Here is a 22,171-nt window from a genome sequence, read left to right as displayed (position 1 = left end):
GTATTTGGAGTAAAGGGGAAAAATTAAGAAAAGCTGCTTTTTGTCAAACTATTACACTGAAACGTGCAAGAAAATCATCTTATCAAGACGGCATATCAATTTTGAGAATAAGTCATGTAAATAAGAACAGTTGGGTCCAATCACTGCGTTCATAAAGGTCTATGCAATGTAGACTTTTACCACTGATCATAAAAACAGAATCAGAATCTGCAGCAATATTAACATGTAAGCCGCTGAATCGCAGTGACCGCGCTCTCCGGCGACAGATCTGTTTAGTTTGCTGCGAGATAAATGGCCAAACTCGTCCTGCACATTTTTAAAAATGCTTTCCTAAATAGCATATTTATGCATTATGAGAGATCAGAAGTGTATATGCAATCACAATAACACTCAATAAAAACATTCATCAGTTTGACAACCATACAGGCACACAGCAACGTCCACACGCAGCGACAAGGCCATCTTTGAACTTCATAAAACCGCCCAAATCAAATCCACCCAAACATCCCTGCAGAGCTCACCCAAGACCATTTGTTGAGGCAGTGTGCCATCAATGACCATGAGAAGAACCCTGAGCGTACTGTGGTTGGGTTGCACAATTTATTTTGGCAAATTTGGTCGAATGTAACTGTGTTCTTGGAAGGATGTCATTCATGCACTCCCAAGACTTAAAATGGACATGTTGACAGTTTATGTCAGCTATCTGTGGAAATGTATTAAAACCACTTTAAACTGCAAGAAAAATTCACAAATCGCAAAATATCGCTGAAAGATTATTGCGATGATCATTCTGGCTCAAAATCGTGCAGCCCTACCCTGCAGCAGCCCTGCACCAGCAGTAAAACAAACACCTCCCTCTGTCACAGCCCTTCATTTACCACTTTGGCCGTCCAGACGTGATCGCCCAGCAGCTGTCGGCTCTTAGGGCCATCCCAGCCCTCTGACCGCTCCGGAGACCAGGACGGAGAGCTTAATGCACTACGGCTGCTCCATGCAACCTGAGGGAGAGCGGCAGGGGCCAGAAGGGGAGGGAGGCAGGAGGGGATGGGGGTGGTAGGAGGAGGATGAGTGGAGTGGGAGGGTGACAAAATGCACAGCCAAATAAATTTGAAAGGCAGCAACTTTAAGAACAGAATGAAATAATACAGGCAAATGAAAGCATTACATCAAGACAAATGCAAATAAGAACACTGATGCAGACGAGTTTGGGAAAAAACTGATCACATGATGAAAAACCTCAGACTGCACAGTCTATTCTACAGGTTCTCAACAGAGATGCACTGGTATGGGAATTCTGAGCCAGCGGCGATGTCCATTCATTTCCATGCACGCACTGTCGCCGTCAACAAAAATGTTATGAACCTTACAAATTGGCAGTACAAATACAACATTTAATTATAGACGGTTGGAAAAGCAGGAAAATGGGTTTTTTTTGTTATTATTTTTCTTAAAATCCCAGACATTTTGAATAGAAGCACAGAGGCTGCTCTTCAATCTCTGAGCTGAAAATGCTTCCCCTGATCTTTCATTCATTCATTCTCCTTCTTACTGTTGTTGAAGTTTTTATTTTTGGAGAAATTTGTTACTGTATATAATTCCAGCTGCAAAACTAAGTATGAGAAAATACCTATATTATTATTAGTAGTAGCAGTATTATTATTATTATTAGTAGTAGTAGCAGTATTATTATTATTATTATTAGTAGTAGTTCCATTTCCAAAGTGAACCCAACGAAGTTTCCCATTTTAATCATTGCCGTCCAGTGAGAGCATCAGCGGCTGCATGCTCTAACCAATGAGTTCATCATATAGATCACACATAAAATCAACTGTCAACTCTTCTGTGACTGTAGACTCTCAATCTCATGCACACGGCTTGTGGATCCCGGAGGATGAAATCTCAGGGGGAGGCATCCACTCACTCTGCTGTTGATTTTGTTAGTTTACTGCCCACTAATTAATCCACAGGTCTCCCACGAGCACCATCCAGCGTAGTGTTGCTTTACAAGCTACTTAAAAGCTGTGTTTAAATGAGAGGACAACAATTACGGATTCTATCATAGCGACATACGCTGCGCTAGCTGGGCTACAGCCTGCGCTACTGGGGGTGGCTCAAAGGGTCAAACTAGTGAAATGCATTAAAGGCCTTTAAAAAAAAAAAAAAAAAAGGCTGGAGTTAATTAATCGCATTAGTGTTGACAGCCCTAATTAACGTTAGTGCTACTACTAATATTGCAAACATTAGGCCCAGAGTTGGAGCCAAACTCTGCAGGACATTAAATCTCCAGGAGCACAGCTGGAACTCCTGGAACTCCTGGGTCCATGGTAACTGGCACCCAGTGGGATCTTCTGTGCAGCTTCAAACTTCTCCAAAAGTGAGACGTTTCATTTGCCCGAGTTACGTTTCTCCACATGGGGCAACCTTACAGTAGACCAGTGAGGATAGATCCACTTAACATGATGCTCCTCATTACCGAGTGAACGCCGTGTCCATGGCAGCGGCATCGTTTGTTTGTGTGTTTACTAAACAAGTGTGGTTGTCAGTGTGACAGCGCCAGGCTCTCTGTGATGCACGCTGAGCGAAGGGGAATTTCGTATAAAGCGTCATGGGGAGTGTTTAGCCTGTTTAACAAGCTAATCGGGGCAAGACTGTGTAATTATCCTCTCTAACACAATCACTGCGAGGCTTTTTTTTGTTTTGCAAAGTGAAAATTATTTCAGCTTTATAAATAATAAATAACGACAGAAGGTTGGAGGGTTTATTCTCCTCCCCCTCTCTCTCTCTCTCTCTCTCTCTCTCTCCTCTCATGTATAGATTTGTCCCAAACTTCCATTTTCATGTCAGGCACTTAATGAAACTGCTGGATACAAAACATCATTCCCTCAAGCACAAGATCAACTTAAAAGTGCTTTTATAAAAAGGGGAAACGCGTGTAAAGGAGGGTGGGGGTGAGCACAGAGGCACTATGAGATTGAAATATCTCCATGCCAACTTCAGCCACATGCCTGTGAAAAGAAAAACAATGGAAAAAAGCTCAACAGTAGAGTTACATCAGTACAATGAAGGGGAAAAAAAAAACAGTTAACAATAATGACGACGTGAGAACAAGAGGAAAAACAAACTTTTTTTTTAAACAGAAAAAGAACGAGACCGTAAACGCTGAGTGATACTACTGCAGCGGTAGTGCGTAAAAATGGCCATGCAAAAGCCGGCAGAGCAGGAGTTTCAGTGCCATGTCCTCATGCATCATTTCTCCCATCAAATTCCCTTTCAAAGTTCTTACAGGAGTGTTTGCCCACTTGGCGGAAGTCACGGCCAAAAGTAATAGAAAGTAAAAGCCACGTTAAACGTTTTCAAAAACACCTTTTCAATCACTGGTGAATTCTAACAAAAAAAAAAAAAAACGAATAAATTGTAGAGTTTGGCTCAAAAAACACTGTTTTCTCTGGCTGCCTGGGTTCCTCTCACTTTCAGCTTCACCATGAAAAGACATGTTGAACACCACAAGCGTTCCCGTTCATTTTCAAACCAGTGAACTGTCTCCTAGTTCCTAAAGTCTCTGGTAACTCTTGGAAATAGCCGGGGTCAACGCGGTGTTACTTACTCTTAGGCATAACCCAGTGATTCCCAATCCAGTCCTCAGGACTCCCAGATCCACCTTTTGCTTTTCCCAGCTTCCCAGCAGTGAAGAACAACAAATACCTCATACAGTTACACTGGGAGCTCAGATAGAGCTAAAATGTGAATGGGAAACGCTGACTTCACCACCTGACTGCTGGGATAGCACCAGGCCGTCTAACAGACAGACACTGTTCTGTTCCATCTTCTCTTATTACCAACACAGAGACCAAAACGTCAACCAGAAACCCCCCCAAAAAACAGACAAACATCAAATGGGCATGTCCCCATCAGCTGAGTCTGTGGCCGAGTCTGGTCCCAGTGCTTCAGACACCCATCAAGATACGCCAGGCTGGAAACGATTTATAAATGCCACAGTAATTTATTTTCAATTTCAGAGCCACTTAATAAAAAATAAAAATAGTCGACTTTGAGGAAAAAAGTCATAATATTGAGAAAGAAGTTGTAATATTTGGAGGTTAAAGTGGGCTAACTGTAGGGGGCTGCCTTAACGCGTTGGGGTCTCGGTTGCTGCACTGGCGCTGGAGCTCCACTCACTCGTCTCTTTGGGGATCATCATTCTCACCGTCTGTGAAACTTCATGCCCTCTTTGAATGGGGGGGATATGTAGCCCCCCGATAGCCGTGTAGACGACCCTGCCAGCGATTCTCCTCCAACAACACAGACAGACGGTTTCCTCCGAGTCCGTCTGGCTCTTTATTCTAGATAAACAGTTTCCTGCCGTTTCTCATACTAATACCAGGCTGGTGCTGATGTGCAGGAGAGACGGGGAGGCTGAGTGTTTCTTTATGGGGGAATCGATATGAAAGTAGAACTCCACCAACTCAACGCCCCTCATTTAACACGAGGTGCCTCCCTTCGCAGAGCCTTTGGCCACAATATTGTGACCTTGCCTGGTATTAATGCCACTTTAATGTCATAATTCTACGACTTTATTCTCAAAATAGTATAACTTTATTCTCAAAGTGTACTATTTTTATTTTTATTAGCAGTGGCCCTAAAACGCCACCGTGGCTTAGTGTGATACAAGATTTTACACAATGTGGCTTTTGGGTTTTGTTTTTTTTCAATGACAATTTTATGCAGTTTGTGTTTTTCAAACATGTAAAGTTTTCTCTTTTCTTTATTGACATTATTCATGCTCCCCCGAACTCACACCAGATGTGACACCACAGCACAGGGCAATTTTTCCTATTGATCCAGTTTTAAAGCGAGTTTAAAACTTGCTGGCACAGTCAGCAGATCTGTTCACGGGGAAAATCTGCTTCCTCTGAGGCGTGACGCTCCATCATATCCAAACATCAACGAACACCTCAAAACACTTAAAAGAGGACGCGGTCAATGTTATGTCACCTAACATGCACTCGCACTGGCTATCATCATGCTGAGTAACGGGGGAGAGGGAGGGCCAGACTATCCAACCACAGAGATAATTACAATCACGGACTCTCAATCACAGAAGGCTGTGGTCTCACCAGGAACGGACCGCCCAATCTCCCGACGATAGAGAGATGAGGCCCACACTTGGACAGCTGCGCCACTCGGGAGCCCTCAAAAGACCAGCCTAAAATAAACGTAGAGGCTCAGACTGGATCGGGACATGCCTTTATCAATCACCGCGAAACCTCTATCCATTAAAGACCACCGCAATAAACCAACAGGCCCATTCTCGAGCTTCCCACTAAAGAATCTAAAACATGCAGCAAAATCAGCCCCCAAAACATGCTTCAGTCTCCTCTGCGGGGTACGAAGCAAGTCAGCAGTGGGGGGGGTGTGGTGGGGGGGTGTGGTTCAAGGAAGTGTTGTTCTCTAGAATCTCATCTACACAAAAAACCGTATTGAGGCTCTCTTTCTCAAACGGCCATACAGAGGAGAGCACGTACTCATACACACCAAACAGGAAATCCCACGACAGACGACCACCCTTCAAATTACACTACGCTGAGAAAGAGCATCCTCCAGAGAGAGATGGAAGGGAAAAGGAGGAATGGAAGTGAAGAGAAATCACAGCGTTCACAATAAGCACCACAGAGCCTGCACAACTAGCAATACACCAATCCAGACTTCTCTCACCCAACAACCGAGTTCGGGGTATCGGCTGTTAACGAGCGCCGATCTCAAACCAGCGTAATAGTCTTCAACTGAAGGGCCACAAACTTCACACCATGCACTGTAAGAACTGAAGAGCTCATTCCAAAACATGACACCAACACTTTCCAAAGTTTTGGTCATTAAGGATTTTTAAACTGAGGCACCCTGGACGAGTATTTCATGTTATAATAATTTATTTTAATCACTTCAGACTTCTCATCATCTTCCTGTCTCAAAGGCACCCAAAACTATGACACTTTAAATTTTTGTGGCTACATTAAGTTTGAGTTAAGGTCTGAAACAGACTTAAATTGGGTGCTGTGGAAAGAAAACTGTTGTTGAGGATGTGACTTAGAAGGCAGAGATAGCATGGCTTTTACTGCCAAACAGGCAAGGTCAGCGGTCAGCGGTCAGCAGCATGCGGCTCCTTCACTGCCGTGTCGCGGCTCCACAGCAGAATTCGATTTTTAGGTAAAAATAAAATAATCCAGCTGGTTTCCTGATGCGTTTAATCTGCAATGAGAAACTGTCAAGCACTAAAGAATCACGAGGCTGAAGTCGCTTCTCGTTCAACAGCTGCTTATTCGAATTTTCCCGTTCCAGCTTAAATGGTGCCTGAGGCGCCAGAACGTAACTGCAGCACCATTTAAGAAGAATTCGAAGAAGAAAGCTGGCGAACGAGAAGCGACGGCAGCCTCGTAAAAAATCAAACGCTCAGAGACATTTTACAAAAAAACTCTTCTACTTTTAGAAAAGCGGCTATAGCGGAGATGAAGCTTAAAGCAGAGCAGTCTGCGTTTTCAGTAATATTTGTTTAAGTCTACATTTCTCTGTCAACCTACGTCAATGTATTACGCTGTCCGCTGAAAGAGGACAAAACCTCTGTAGAAGACAACAAGTCTCTATCAGCATCTAGTGCTGCACAGGTCAGCTGTGGTCCTAACATTTTTTGTGTAGTACCAGTGCTGATGACCTAAAAAGCTGAGGCAAAGTTCTACATTCATTTCAGCCAAAATCAATTTTTATTTTTTCAATCATTTTCCCCACAGCTCAACGGATATCTGTTCACGAACACTTCCGGACACTGGAAAATCAATACTAGTCAGACTGCACACCCTAAATTTGGAGAGGCTTTAATTTTGACATGCTGCAGTGCTTTGTAGAGAAACGCATGGCTCACATTATCTCTTAAAACAAATAAGTGCCAGTCAATTATCAACTGCATGTATTTGGTCCACTGATAAAACCAGGAATGTGATGGTGTGTTTTGGAATGACACTCCTCCTCCTAAGAAACGTGTTTCTTTGGGTCAGTTTTGCCGCTAACGGGTTTAATATGGACAGTATTGGTGTCGACACTAATCCAGTGCATCAACGCACAACTACAGACGCCGGCCCAGACACTTCTTAACGTTATAAACGAGCAGAAACTTTCCTCAAAGTCAAACGACAAGGTGACCAAACTGAGACTTTTCCCTGAACAAAGTACCTGGAAAATAAACAACCCTTAATCTTCAGTTTTTTCAACAAAACAAGGCTTAATCATAGTTTGAAGTTTACTCTACTGGGCCACAGCGAGATCCCACAGTGCCAAGTTTAATTTAGATTTCTGACAACTTGGACAGCCCTAAAAAGGAGAGCACTCAGCATCCTCCCTGTTCCCAAGCTCCGAGTGGAAATGGGTTTGTGTCGTGCTTTCCAGCTCACTGAATAGTTATCCGAATTATACACCTCCAAAAAGGCTCCTTTATGCTCCCCAGCATCAAACCCTTGGCACCAGCGCCAACTCCCATCCCCCACCCCCTCCTGCTCTGCAGGGTTATTCTGAGTTATGCACTCCAGAGAGAGGAGTGGAGGGGTGTCTCGGGGGGGTGGGGGGGGGCTACAGAGAGCAATACAGAAGGAGCTACAGAGAGTGAAAGCAAAAGAGATGAGAGGGAGAGAGAGAGAGAGGAGATAAAGACAGCAATAAAGCAAGAGAGAGCACACGAGAGAGAAAGAAAGAGTGCGAGAGATATCACAAAAGACTGAGACAAAGATGGAGTGAGAGCAAGAGCTAGAGAGAAAGAAAGATTGCAAAAAACAACAGAAGAGACACAGTGAGCGAGAGAGACAGAGAGAGCATGCGAGTTAAAGAGCGAGAGTGCTCATGAAAGAGAGAGAGAGAGCAAGAGAGAGAACGAACGAGCGTGAGAGGAAGAAAGAACGAGTGCAAGAGAGACAAAGAGAGCGAGTGAGCAAGCAAAACTGAGTGAGAGCAAAAGAGAGCAAGAGAGAGAGCGCGACAGTGAGAGAGAGCTAGAGAGCGAGCAAGAGATAGAGAGAGAAAAAGTGAGCGAGCAAGAGAGAGAAAAAGTGAGCGAGCAAGAGAGAAAGAGAGAGAGAGCTAGAGAGAGAGAGAGAGCGAGCGAGCGAGAGAGAGCGAGCGAGCGAGCGAGCGAGCGAGCGAGCTAGAGAGTGAGAGAGCGAGCTAGAGAGAGCGAGCTAGAGAGTGAGAGAGCGAGCGAGAGAGTGAGAGAGCGAGCTAGAGAGAGCGAGCTAGAGAGTGAGAGAGCGAGCGAGAGAGTGAGAGAGCGAGCTAGAGAGTGAGCTAGAGAGTGAGAGAGCGAGAGAGTGAGAGAGCGAGCTAGAGAGTGAGAGAGCGAGCTAGAGAGTGAGAGAGCGAGAGAGTGAGAGAGCGAGCTAGAGAGTGAGAGAGCGAGCTAGAGAGTGAGAGAGCGAGAGAGTGAGAGAGCGAGCTAGAGAGTGAGAGAGCGAGCTAGAGAGAGAGAGCGAGCGAGAGAGTGAGAGAGCGAGCGAGCGAGAGATAGAGAGAGAAAAAGTGAGTGAGTGAGTGAGCGAGCAAGAGAGAGAGAGCTAGAGAGAGAGAGAGAGAGCGAGAGAGCGAGAGAGAGAGAGCTAGAGAGAGAGAGCTAGAGAGAGAGAGAGAGCGCGAGCGAGAGAGAGCGAGCGAGAGAGTGAGAGAGAGCGAGCGAGAGAGTGAGAGAGCTAGAGAACAGCAAGAGCCTTTCCACATTAATTAATACACGCTCCACACTGACACTAATCAATGTGACTGTGCAACAGCGGAAAGGGAATAATTACTGCACGGCTGCAAACGTGGATCAGACAGAGGATCGCGGCTCCCTAAGAACCAGCCGCCCGGGTGAATGGAGATTTCCTCCCACAGAAAACTGGAATCATATCTCCTGTCCGCATCCTAAACGTTTGGTCCCGCTCCCGCCCGCCCAGTTCCATCAAAGCAATCTGACGTCCAATACCTGACACAGTCTAATCACAAATGCATTATCCTCTGCTGAAATAGCACGGCAGGGGTCATCAGGCTCACTGTGAAATAAGCTCACTAAACACTATAAGCAGGAGTTAAACCAGCGTCACAAAGGCTGAGCGTTCTCTCTCTCTCTCTGTTTTACCTATACAGTGTTCCCTCGCGGACTCGGTGCATCTCGGGTTTTCAAAAAATTTTAATGGAAAAAATATATCGCGGGTTTTCGCTACTTCGCAGGTTTTCTGCGGAACTCGATCTGTGGAAAATATATATATTTCATGAATTTTTACATTAAAAAATCCCAAAATGTATAAAAATATATTAAAAACATGAATTCTAACAATAAAGGAATGTTATAAATCATGAAATATTACGATTTACAGTAAATAGTGCATATTTACTCAGTGGATGAATACACTCGAAAACGCGAAGCAGCATCGCCCGCCTGAGACGCTACTTGCCTACATGAGATTGTAAACAACACACAGTAAGTGTAAAGGTACAATACATGCACAGAACAGTGTGGGAATGGTTATTAAGGGAATGGGAAAGGTTTATGTAGCGTAAAAGTGTGGGGGAGGGTTTATAAAGCCTTAAAATAGTGTATAAATACTTAATATATATAGCGTCCCTACTTCGTGGATTTTACGATCCAGGACTACCCGCGATAAACGAGGGAACACTGTATACGCTCATAGGTGGATGGAAGCGCCACGCTGTCTCCTTCTGACCCATTTAAACATCTCGATCAGACCACGAGGGCGCGGGACGTCATTCAGCAGCTTCTCGGCTCACTTGTTTTGATTTCCCACCCGCTACCGTGAGCAACACTGAAAATTTGTCAGTGATCAGGCCACATGAATGGTATAAAGAAAGTAACAGATAATTATTATCATAATTTCAGTAATATAATTGAATTATATTTACAACAGCATGTTCAGCAATCTCACTCCGTTTTCATTATTTCAGTGAATTCGTTTCATTAACTACTTTTATGTCACGTCACTTCAGGGCGCAGGAGTGTTGGCTTTCTTATAGCACGGATTTGTGTATTTTAACCGCTAAATGGCCTTGTAATTCAGAGATTCCGACGATATCCCTGGATTCCCAGAGTTCCTGACACCAGCATGACAACACAGTAGCCTATAAGCATTCGTACAACCTCTATTCAAACATTCAAAACATCTGTACCGCAGCACAATTCAAGACTTCTCCCAGGTAAAAAGTGTCTTCGTCGTTTCCTTAATATTCTGGTTCAGTACACATTAACGACACCCAGCTATGCAAACAACACCATGTTCACACACTCTGAGGCAGAGGAGTGTAACTCAGCCCTTACCTGCTTCACTCGAGGCCTTGCTGGGGAAAACTTCCTTTTGGAGATGGCTGGCTTGCCCATACCTATTTTGGGGGTTAGAGGAAAGAAAGCAACAGGGGGCACCGCAGGGCCGTATCCAGGCTGATTCTGAGCATGCGTGGGCGTCTCTCTGGGAGAAGCCTCTGTGGAGAAGGGGGACTGGGACAGCTTGCCTGAGCCATCAGGGGACAATCCTGGCGAGCGTTTTAAGCCTGAACTCTTTTCCTCACCAGCCGGAGAGCTAAATCCAGAGAAGCTTAACTCGCTGGCTGGCGTGGTGTCCATCTCCAGAGTGGGGCTTCTCTCTGAGGCTGGTGGGACGCTGCCTTCCTCGGGTAAAGCGGAAGGTGGCTCGGATACAACTTCTTCCTCTTCCTCCTCTGGTCGGGGACGCTCCTGCAGGTCTGGACCGATATTATCCTCCACCACGTGTGGAACCACTGATTCGCCAACATTCTCCTCCACAGCTTCCTCTGAAGCCTCTGGTGCTGATGGACACGTGTCCACGGGCTCCGCCCGGGCTGCCAGGGACGGAGAAGGAGAAAGAGAAAACTCAGGGCAGGTTTCTTTGGTAGGCGAAGCGAAAAGAGCCTTTGGAGCTTCCACGTTGGGTTCTGGCTCCTCAGGCTCAGGTAGCTGAGCGTTCTCTTCCTCCTTCCCCGTTTCCCTCGTCGCGATGGTGTCGTGCGATCCGTCGTCATCCTGCTCCACCACAGCCGTGGAACTCTGGGAGGAGAGTGGAGAAACGGCTGATAAAGCTGACGAGTGCTGGGGAGACGCAGGACCCTCCGTCAGAGTCACTGTCACCTGGATCTCCTGGGTGGCTTCAACAGCTGAAAATGGGAACAGAGAAATTAAAATAAATAAAAAAATAATTCATCCAGTTCAATCTGGTTCAAGGTCATTGTGATTACATATAAAGTACCATCAAAAGTTTGGACACATCTACTCTGAGTGCTGTACAACTTAACCATGCCAAGCTCACGACTGTTGAAACATGGCAAAGTTGCCGTGTTGCGTATTTCGGATTTCCGGCGAGGTATGCACTGAACACCGACACTTCCTCCTATGAATTTTCTCTGTGACGATGATTATACCTGTAATCACTGTTACTCTCCATGTCTCTTACTTTATCTTTGTTTGTCTGTTGCTCCTCCCCCTTGTCGTTCATTATTTTGTGAAACAGTAAAAATTACTGATTTTTTTTTTTTATTCATTTTTAGAATTAAGAGTACAAGACATCAGAATTATAAACCAACACATGGGATCGTGCAGTGACCAAAAACATATTGAACAAAAACAAAAAAATAAATAAATAAAAAACATCTTGCAAAATGAACGCATTCCCAACTTTGCTTTGGTGCAACATCACGCGGCCTCGTGAGCAGGCCTCGTGAGCAGGCCTCGTGAGCAGGCCTCGTGAGCAGGCCTCGTGAGCAGGCCTCGTGAGCAGGACTCGTGAGCAGGACTCGTGAGCAGGACTCGTGAGCAGGACTCGTGAGCAGGACTCGTGAGCAGGACTCGTGCTGCTGATAAGAACTGCTTGGTGGTGCAGCAGTTCATTTTATATTATGGAATTAATTTATACACAAACATCAACTTCAAAACCTATATTAAACTTGGAACCAAATCCAAGCATTTAAGCATAAGCTTTCATACATTATGAAATTATTATTATGAAATTAATATTACGAAAAGCATACATTCAAACAGGTGTGTCCCAACTTTGGTACTATACTGTACAAACTAGGGCCGACTGATATGCAAATTGCGTGGCCAATACCAAATTTAAGGGGATAAAAATTCCAATAATACTGTCTGATTAATTTTTGAACTTCACATTTTAATTATGCACTACAATGCATAATTAACACTAGTGAATAACATCACGACCGTGATGATCTACCACGACCAAATCACAGCCGTGATGTTGCTGTAACACATTCCCTCTCGGCTTCTGCTGCTCAAGTAACACTGGCAAAATTCAAATATCATTAGAAAACAATGTGCCCCAAAATGTGAGATGGGCAGTGTAGCTTGCTCCACATCAGGACTTTAACGTTACAGCTGAAACTAAACTTTGCCTTTACCTGATGGAGACTCTGTTGGCTCTTCAGGAACAGCGACAGCGGTGGTCTCTGGCTCCACAGAAACTTCTTCCTCCACGGCCATGAAGACCTCTGTGAGGACACAAAGCACAGACGTTAAGGTTTCAGAGCTCATCCACTGAAAACCCACACAAATCACTCAGTCAAGCAAATATGCACACGGAGGGAACTGCGACCAAATATTCAGCCTTTTGTACATCACGGTCAAGACCGCCTCGAATATCAGGACATCCTGAGGCACCACTGGCATCAAACTCGACTGATCCTCAACCTCACGACTCTTTCACACCAGCAGTGAAAACACACGTTTAAAACGTTTTGGCAAAGCGAGTGACGCACATTCCTAGAAAAGTTCTGCTTTTCAATGTTGTATTTTGTGTAATAACTATAACCAAATTAGAATGCATTCAATTTCCTGTGTGAATATATATATTATATATCTTCTTCTTTCAGCCGCTCCCTTTAGGGGTCGCCACAGCGGATCATCTGCCTCCATCTTGCCCTATTCACTGCCTCCTCTACTTTCACACCAACCATCTCCATGTCCACCTTCACTACATCCATAAACCTTCTCTGAGGTCTAGCTCTTCTCCTTCTGCCCGGCAGCTCCATCTCCAACATTCTTTGACCTATATATATATATATATATATATATATATATATATATATATATATATATATATATATATACATACATACATACACACACACAAACACACACACACCCACCCACACCCCCACACACACACACCCCCAAAATTATTTGTAGTGGTTACAAATATCAAATATCAAAATTCAAATAAAAATAATTAAATTAGTGGAAAGAATATATATATGTATATATATATATATATATATATATATATATATAAAAGCATATACAGCTTTATAATAATGAATGACGTGCCTATTCTCCTACTGGCCCACCAAATCACAATATGTAAAAAATGAAATGACCAAATTTTTTTTTCATCTGTTTTCTTTGTTTATACCAGAAAAAAAAACACCGCTGCAATAATGTGAATCTCTGCTAGCCCATTTAAGGGGTTTTCAGTGTTCATTATATTCGTCCATCCCTGTTTCATTCTACGTCTCTCCCTCTTCTTCTGTCTCTGTGTGTTCATGTGCTGAGACTGACAGAAAGGCTGGTTTGTGTGTCATCGGCATTACTGTAATCATGTTAAAAGGCTACATATGGGTCACAGTTCAATTAAAGCTACGCTATGTAAGCTTTGGGGATTTGGAGACCTCTCTGGGGGAAAGGTGTAACTGCACCTAAGTACTTGTGCTCTGAACCCCTTCTGTGAGTGACCTGAAAGAGAATTTAAACAGAAATCTCTGTCTTCTGCAGATGTGAGCGAATTATCTGATATTGTCATCACATCTTCATCAGTATAATGTTGATTTTGAGACCCAAACATTCAGCAGGACCTTCTTGTTGAGCCTGTGCTATTATATATAATATTTAAGCCTGTTTTCCTCCTGAAACTTTAATGCTACTGCTTTCGAAAATCTTACATAGTGCAGCTTTAAGGTGATGGAGAAGGAGCAGTAAGATTTTCTTCCTTTGTTTTTTTTGTGTTGCAGCATCCTCCCAACCTCTTCCCCTACCAAATGCTCCAAAGTGTCGCTCCCATTTCTGAGCCAGTTTTAAAGCCGGACAAGGGGTTCTCTGAAACTAGGGCACTGTCGTTACTCTTTAAATAACCAATGCAATACCAGGCATCGATCCGCTATCAGCAGAAAGCGCTAGATCAGATATCTGAGAGGGGAAAAACAATGAATGTGATCCAGATCTGTAACAAATCAATCCTGAAATTGACCTCACTCCACTGTGATATAGTTCTTCCTGTGGGATAGCATAGATTGATGTCTTTCAGCGTGACAGCCTACTAATCTCAAATTAAGTCTTTTGATTAAAAACAGATCCATTTTAAAGCTTAGCAGCTCTTACAGAAGAAAAAATATTGGATCAGAACGCTTCAATATTTGGTAATGGGGGGACTTGTTCTTCCAGTCAATGATTCATCCATCCATCCCGCTCTCTCCCTGTGAAGCCATACTTCAGGAACGGCACTAAGAGTGAGCCAGGCATCGCCATGGCAACGTATTTGCAAGCACCACTCTTGTTACGCCGAACCGAAATGATCCCCGGTAGGGCAAAAGCAAATTAATAAACAAACACAGGCAGTGCTCTCGGCTCTTAATTTACCTCCCGTACCTAAACCAGAATTTCAGGAAATGGGAATGGAGGGGGGCTCATAAATCAAAAGCAGGGCACTCTATACAGACTTACACCGAGACCCCGCAGGCCCAGATTTAAAGGAAATCAGATTCCTCATTAATAAACTCACAAAATAAACCCAACTGAACGAAGAAATGTAAGGACATGTCAGCGTTCCCTGCAGGTCCGTTCAATCAATAACTAGCATGAACTTTAATTACTTCATTTCAGCTAATTAAAGCCATGGCCTGACATCATCTCTGGCATCATCAGAGTTTGACTCAGAGGTTAACACTGCCAGGGCCACCCAGGAGGCAGTATCCAGCAGAGGGCGTCCAACCTTATTTGCCACACCTCGATCGACAGATAACACACACATTTTATAAGAGACGTTATAACAACATCCTCCCATTACATCACAGTTTAAAAAGTGTCGCGTATCATTTTAGCAATTTTCAGTTTTCTGCATAACTGAGCTCTACATCGCGTGGAAATATCAATGTTTCTACTACAGAAATGCTACAAAATTGCTTCGAATAAAATGTCTCGAATAAATGTTTTCGCCCTCGTCTGAGAAGCTACCATTTTGGAGATACTAGCTTTCACTAGGGGCAGTCGTGCGCTGGAAGTTAGGGAACCGGCCCTGTGACCAGAAGTTAAGTGACACTTTTTTGGTCCCACAAACGGGGAAATTCCATCTCCGCATTTAACCCATCTGTGAAGTGAAACACCACATACACACTAGTGAACACACACACTAGGGGGCAGTGAGCACACTTGCCCGGAGCGGTGGGCAGCCCTATCCACGGCGCCCGGGGAGCAGTTGGGGGTTAGGCGTCTTGCTCAAGGACACCTCAGCCATGGACTGTCGGCCCTGGGGATCGAACCGGCGACCTTCCGGTCACAGGGCCAGATCCCTAACCTCCAGCCCACGACTGCCCCTTGAAGGTCGCCGGTTCAATCCCCAGAGCCGACAGCACATGACTAAGGTGTCCTTGAGCAAGACACCCAACCCCCAACTGCTCCCCGGGCGCTGCGGATTGGGCTGCCCACCACTCCGGGCAAGTGTGCTCACTGTTCACTAGTGTGTATGTGGTGTTTCACTTCACGGATGGTTTAAATGCGGAGGTGGAATTTCCCCGTTTGTGGGATCAAAAAAGTATCACTTAACTTTTCTTTGGGCAGTGATGATGATGACTGGCTGTTAGGCTCCTGAACAAGCTGTGATGTGGTGGGTGCGTCCCCCATCACCATTTCACAGGGTCACTTTGTTAGTGTTATTTATCATATCACTTCTTCACACAATAACAGACACTTTAAAGCGTATATATATATTCTTCTCATCTTATCCCTTGTTTAATATATCTGTACACAGCGCAGGTCCCCCTCCTGCCTCTGCCTGTTGTGTATATTTAATATATTTCAGTATTTTGTCAGCACTGTTTTTAGTATGTAAATAACGCTGCCCTGCTGTAGAGCGATTACCTGAGCCTCAGCACAAGCATTTCAATGCATGAACGTCCTGACATGTTGTGCAAATGACAAACTTGGAACTTCATTATACACTATATTGCTCAATTACAGCCTCCCTGCAAGGCATATGAATATGCTTACGGTTCTCACAGGTACTTCAACACTTTATCGTTACATTAATTACATTATAATTTGTTTCTCTGAGCGCATCGCGGATAACAAACACTAACCAACTGCATGTTTCGTCACAGGGAGAGCTTAATTAGTAGCACAAAGCTCAATATTCGAAAAATATCAAATGAAACACTGACTCTTATCGAGCTTTGTGAAAGTTTTTTGAAGTATTATGATATACTGTAACAGTGATATACACATTTTAAACGTTAAAATAGCAGCAGTCAGCTATTTTCTATCTAAAGATAAAATGCAGCATCTTGAACAGAGAATGAAGCCACACCCCCTCTGTGTGTGTGTGTGTGTGTGTGTGTGTGTGTGTGTGTGTGTGTGTGATCTGAGCTTGTCTGTTCTCTGTGCATGTTAGTCCCGCCCTGTGAAAACATTGGCCGTCCCCACATTTTGCTTCGCCCTATCCAGACAGCGACGGTCCAGACAGTGTGTGCACAATTTGAGAGCTGAAATGTATGAAAACGGATGAGGAGGTCGCTTCAGCTGGACACCTCGTTTTTGCCGTTTCATACGATCCACAGGGCAGTACTGGTCTGGCCTGTTTGTGGATGTTTGTGGACACTGGTTAGCTTCGCTGGGCAAGTGTAGTGACAGTTTGATAACCCACAGCCGAGCTACCGTTAGTGACCTTACTTGCTGTGTGGCGATTCGCTCTAACGTTATATCACGATATTCGTCTGTACAGCGTTTGCGAAGGGTTTAATGTCCACAACGATCTAAAAAAAGGCACGTTGGCCTCAATGAGTTTCGGGGGTGGAGCTTATGAAGGAGCACTTCTCCAGAATCATATAGTCCTCCTTCAATCATGCCGTCCACCCCTATTTGCCACAACACTAAATACAAGTAAATCACAGTTTGTGCGATTTTTCTATGAGACTTCACAAAATTTACATCACAATAACAATAAACAAACAGACTGACTAACAACCAGTCAACATGAAGCCTGTTGGTGGGTCCCACTGGTTGTGACACACGAGCTCAAGGCAACGGCAGAGCTGGAAGTTCTGGCAGAACATGCAGAGCACAAGACCAGACATGTGGAAACGGCAGATATGACGAACTGACAGAACCGTGGCCTCAATATTTACCAGCAACATTCCTACTCAGGGAGATTCAAGTGCATTACGGATACACTAGGCTGATTTGCATCATGTGTAGCTCTGAACACCCAGAAGGAGCTTTTATTTAAAAAAATATCCACCATCTGTATTTGCAGTTTTTAAAAATCAATACACGCAGGCTAGGCCTGAAACACCGCTGCGTTCACTACACAGCATCTTATTCCAGACTTCAAACACAGCACAGAACATTCCGCTCACTATTCCACAGCGCACTGCAAGAACAGCGCTTAGACGGCGTTCCTGTTCTCTATAATAGCGTTCTAATGCAGGGAATAGCGCTTAGACGACGTTCCTGTTCTCTATAATAGCGTTCTAATGCAGGGAATAGCGATTAGACGGCGCTCCTGTTCTCTATAATAGCGTTCTAATGCAGGGAACAGCGATTAGACGGCGCTCCTGTTCTCTATAATAGCGTTCTAATGCAGGGAACAGCGATTAGACGGCGCTCCTGTTCTCTATAATAGCGTTCTAATGCAGGGAACAGGGATTAGACGGCGCTCCTGTTCTCTATAATAGCGTTCTAATGCAGGGAATAGCGATTAGACGGCGCTCCTGTTCTCTATAATAGCGTTCTAATGCAGGGAATAGCGATTAGACGGCGCTCCTGTTCTCTATAATAGCGTTCTAATGCAGGGAATAGCGATTAGACGGCGCTCCTGTTCTCTATAATAGCGTTCTAATGCAGGGAATAGCGCTTAGACGGCGTTCCTGTTCTCTATAATAGCGTTCTAATGCAGGGAACAGGGATTAGACGGCGCTCCTGTTCTCTATAATAGCGTTCTAATGCAGGGAACAGGGATTAGACGGCGCTCCTGTTCTCTATAATAGCGTTCTAATGCAGGGAACAGGGATTAGACGGCGCTCCTGTTCTCTATAATAGCGTTCTAATGCAGGGAACAGGGATTAGACGGCGCTCCTGTTCTCTATAATAGCGTTCTAATGCAGGGAACAGGGATTAGACGGCGCTCCTGTTCTCTATAATAGCGTTCTAATGCAGGGAATAGCGATTAGACGTCGTTCCTGTTCTCTATAATAGCGTTCTAATGCAGGGAACAGGGATTAGACGGCGCTCCTGTTCTCTATAATAGCGTTCTAATGCAGGGAACAGGGATTAGACGGCGCTCCTGTTCTCTATAATAGCGTTCTAATGCAGGGAACAGGGATTAGACGGCGCTCCTGTTCTCTATAATAGCGTTCTAATGCAGGGAACAGGGATTAGACGGCGCTCCTGTTCTCTATAATAGCGTTCTAATGCAGGGAACAGGGATTAGACGTCGCTCCTGTTCTCTATAATAGCGTTCTAATGCAGGGAACAGGGATTAGACGGCGCTCCTGTTCTCTATAATAGCGTTCTAATGCAGGGAACAGGGATTAGACGGCGCTCCTGTTCTCTATAATAGCGTTCTAATGCAGGGAATAGCGATTAGACGTCGTTCCTGTTCTCTATAATAGCGTTCTAATGCAGGGAATAGCGATTAGACGTCGTTCCTGTTCTCTATAATAGCGTTCTAATGCAGGGAATAGGGATTAGACGTCGTTCCTGTTCTCTATAATAGCGTTCTAATGCAGGGAACAGGGATTAGACGTCGCTCCTGTTCTCTATAATAGCGTTCTAATGCAGGGAATAGCGATTAGACGTCGTTCCTGTTCTCTATAATAGCGTTCTAATGCAGGGAACAGGGATTAGACGTCGCTCCTGTTCTCTATAATAGCGTTCTAATGCAGGGAACAGGGATTAGACGGCGCTCCTGTTCTCTATAATAGCGTTCTAATGCAGGGAACAGGGATTAGACGGCGCTCCTGTTCTCTATAATAGCGTTCTAATGCAGGGAACAGGGATTAGACGGCGCTCCTGTTCTCTATAATAGCGTTCTAATGCAGGGAACAGGGATTAGACGGCGCTCCTGTTCTCTATAATAGCGTTCTAATGCAGGGAACAGGGATTAGACGTCGTTCCTGTTCTCTATAATAGCGTTCTAATGCAGGGAACAGCGATTAGACGTCGTTCCTGTTCTCTATAATAGCGTTCTAATGCAGGGAATAGCGATTAGACGTCGTTCCTGTTCTCTATAATAGCGTTCTAATGCAGGGAATAGCGATTAGACGTCGTTCCTGTTCTCTATAATAGCGTTCTAATGCAGGGAATAGCGCTTAGACGGCGTTCCTGTTCTCTATAATAGCGTTCTAATGCAGGGAATAGCGATTAGACGTCGTTCCTGTTCTCTATAATAGCGTTCTAATGCAGGGAATAGCGCTTAGACGGCGTTCCTGTTCTCTATAATAGCGTTCTAATGCAGGGAACAGGGATTAGACGTCGCTCCTGTTCTCTATAATAGCGTTCTAATGCAGGGAACAGGGATTAGACGTCGCTCCTGTTCTCTATAATAGCGTTCTAATGCAGGGAACAGGGATTAGACGTCGCTCCTGTTCTCTATAATAGCGTTCTAATGCAGGGAATAGCGATTAGACGGCGCTCCTGTTCTCTATAATAGCGTTCTAATGCAGGGAATAGCGCTTAGACGGCGTTCCTGTTCTCTATAATAGCGTTCTAATGCAGGGAATAGCGCTTAGACGGCGTTCCTGTTCTCTATAATAGCGTTCTAATGCAGGGAATAGCGATTAGACGTCGTTCCTGTTCTCTATAATAGCGTTCTAATGCAGGGAACAGGGATTAGACGGCGTTCCTGTTCTCTATAATAGCGTTCTAATGCAGGGAATAGCGATTAGACGTCGTTCCTGTTCTCTATAATAGCGTTCTAATGCAGGGAATAGCGATTAGACGGCGCTCCTGTTCTCTATAATAGCGTTCTAATGCAGGGAATAGCGCTTAGACGGCGTTCCTGTTCTCTATAATAGCGTTCTAATGCAGGGAATAGCGATTAGACGTCGTTCCTGTTCTCTATAATAGCGTTCTAATGCAGGGAACAGGGATTAGACGGCGCTCCTGTTCTCTATAATAGCGTTCTAATGCAGGGAACAGGGATGAGACGTCGCTCCTGTTCTCTATAATAGCGTTCTAATGCAGGGAATAGCGATTAGACGTCGTTCCTGTTCTCTATAATAGCGTTCTAATGCAGGGAACAGGGATTAGACGTCGCTCCTGTTCTCTATAATAGCGTTCTAATGCAGGGAACAGGGATTAGACGTCGCTCCTGTTCTCTATAATAGCGTTCTAATGCAGGGAACAGGGATTAGACGTCGTTCCTGTTCTCTATAATAGCGTTCTAATGCAGGGAACAGGGATTAGACGTCGCTCCTGTTCTCTATAATAGCGTTCTAATGCAGGGAACAGGGATTAGACGTCGCTCCTGTTCTCTATAATAGCGTTCTAATGCAGGGAATAGCGATTAGACGGCGCTCCTGTTCTCTATAATAGCGTTCTAATGCAGGGAATAGCGCTTAGACGGCATTCCTGTTCTCTATAATAGCGTTCTAATGCAGGGAATAGCGATTAGACGTCGTTCCTGTTCTCTATAATAGCGTTCTAATGCAGGGAATAGCGCTTAGACGGCGTTCCTGTTCTCTATAATAGCGTTCTAATGCAGGGAATAGCGATTAGACGTCGTTCCTGTTCTCTATAATAGCGTTCTAATGCAGGGAACAGGGATTAGACGGCGTTCCTGTTCTCTATAATAGCGTTCTAATGCAGGGAATAGCGATTAGACGTCGTTCCTGTTCTCTATAATAGCGTTCTAATGCAGGGAATAGCGATTAGACGTCGTTCCTGTTCTCTATAATAGCGTTCTAATGCAGGGAACAGGGATTAGACGGCGTTCCTGTTCTCTATAATAGCGTTCTAATGCAGGGAACAGGGATTAGACGGCGTTCCTGTTCTCTATAATAGCGTTCTAATGCAGGGAATAGCGATTAGACGTCGTTCCTGTTCTCTATAATAGCGTTCTAATGCAGGGAATGGCGATTAAGGACCAATTTCAACATAGTACAACTCTGCGCATCTCTGGGTTCTCTCGAGTTTGTGTGATGTGTGCTTATGAGCATTTGTGTGTGAAGCAGAAGAGACCGTGGAGACACCCCAGAGACAGCTAGTGAACGAGTGAGCGAGGGAAAGAGAGAGAGAGACGGAGAGAGAGCAGTAAACAGCAGTGAGACTGGCGCTGGCTGGGTGATAAGGTGGCTGTGTTTCCGCTCTGCTTGCAGTGCAGTGCAGTGTTTTGCAGTGCAGGGGGGGATGAAAGCTGCCAGCTCTGTGCTGCTGTGCTGCCAGCTATTTATAACCCAGCCGGAAGAGCCCCAGCCTACTGCACATCTCCCCACACACGCACATGACCCAGCAGCAGAGAAAAACACCAAACCAAGCCGCTAAAACACACACTTTCGCTCACAGAAACAGACTAATGCACACGAACGCAAACACATGATCGTCCACACTAACGCCTCGCAACCATGGGGCATTTCATAGCTTCTTTTATTCATTTTAATGTTTTTTAAGTGACATACAAAGAAGAAAACTCTCGGTGAAAAGTGACACTCAGGAGACACTGAGGTGAAAACCAAAACCCAAAACCGAAAAAAGCTCACTACACTTATTACAGTGCACAGGCCACAGTGTGTATCCGCACAAATAAAGGCTGCAAACTGATTTTCTAATGTCTCTCACGGAAACTGCCAAGCAGTTTACACCTCCAACGTTTTCACTGCGGATGTACTGCTCAAACAGCTTGCATGCAGCCCCATTCACGGGGCA

At 44.7% G+C, this 22,171-nt stretch overlaps 1 protein-coding gene across 1 annotated transcript in view; it reads right to left on the bottom strand.

Annotated features, from left to right (window-relative positions):
- kmt2ca (lysine (K)-specific methyltransferase 2Ca) overlaps positions 1 to 22,171 on the bottom strand; it is a 254,614-nt gene that overhangs the window by 75,106 nt on the left and 157,337 nt on the right. Inside the window, 3 exon segments of the mRNA XM_037537221.1 lie at positions 879 to 998; positions 10,337 to 11,187; positions 12,445 to 12,534. Coding sequence (XP_037393118.1) covers positions 879 to 998; positions 10,337 to 11,187; positions 12,445 to 12,534 — 1,061 coding nt within the window.

Source organism: Pygocentrus nattereri, chromosome 3, assembly GCF_015220715.1.
Source record: "Pygocentrus nattereri isolate fPygNat1 chromosome 3, fPygNat1.pri, whole genome shotgun sequence".
NCBI classification, from domain to species: Eukaryota; Metazoa; Chordata; class Actinopteri; order Characiformes; family Serrasalmidae; genus Pygocentrus; species Pygocentrus nattereri.
The sequence above is the reverse complement of the archived record's forward strand: the minus strand, read 5'-3'. Positions and strand labels throughout refer to the sequence as shown.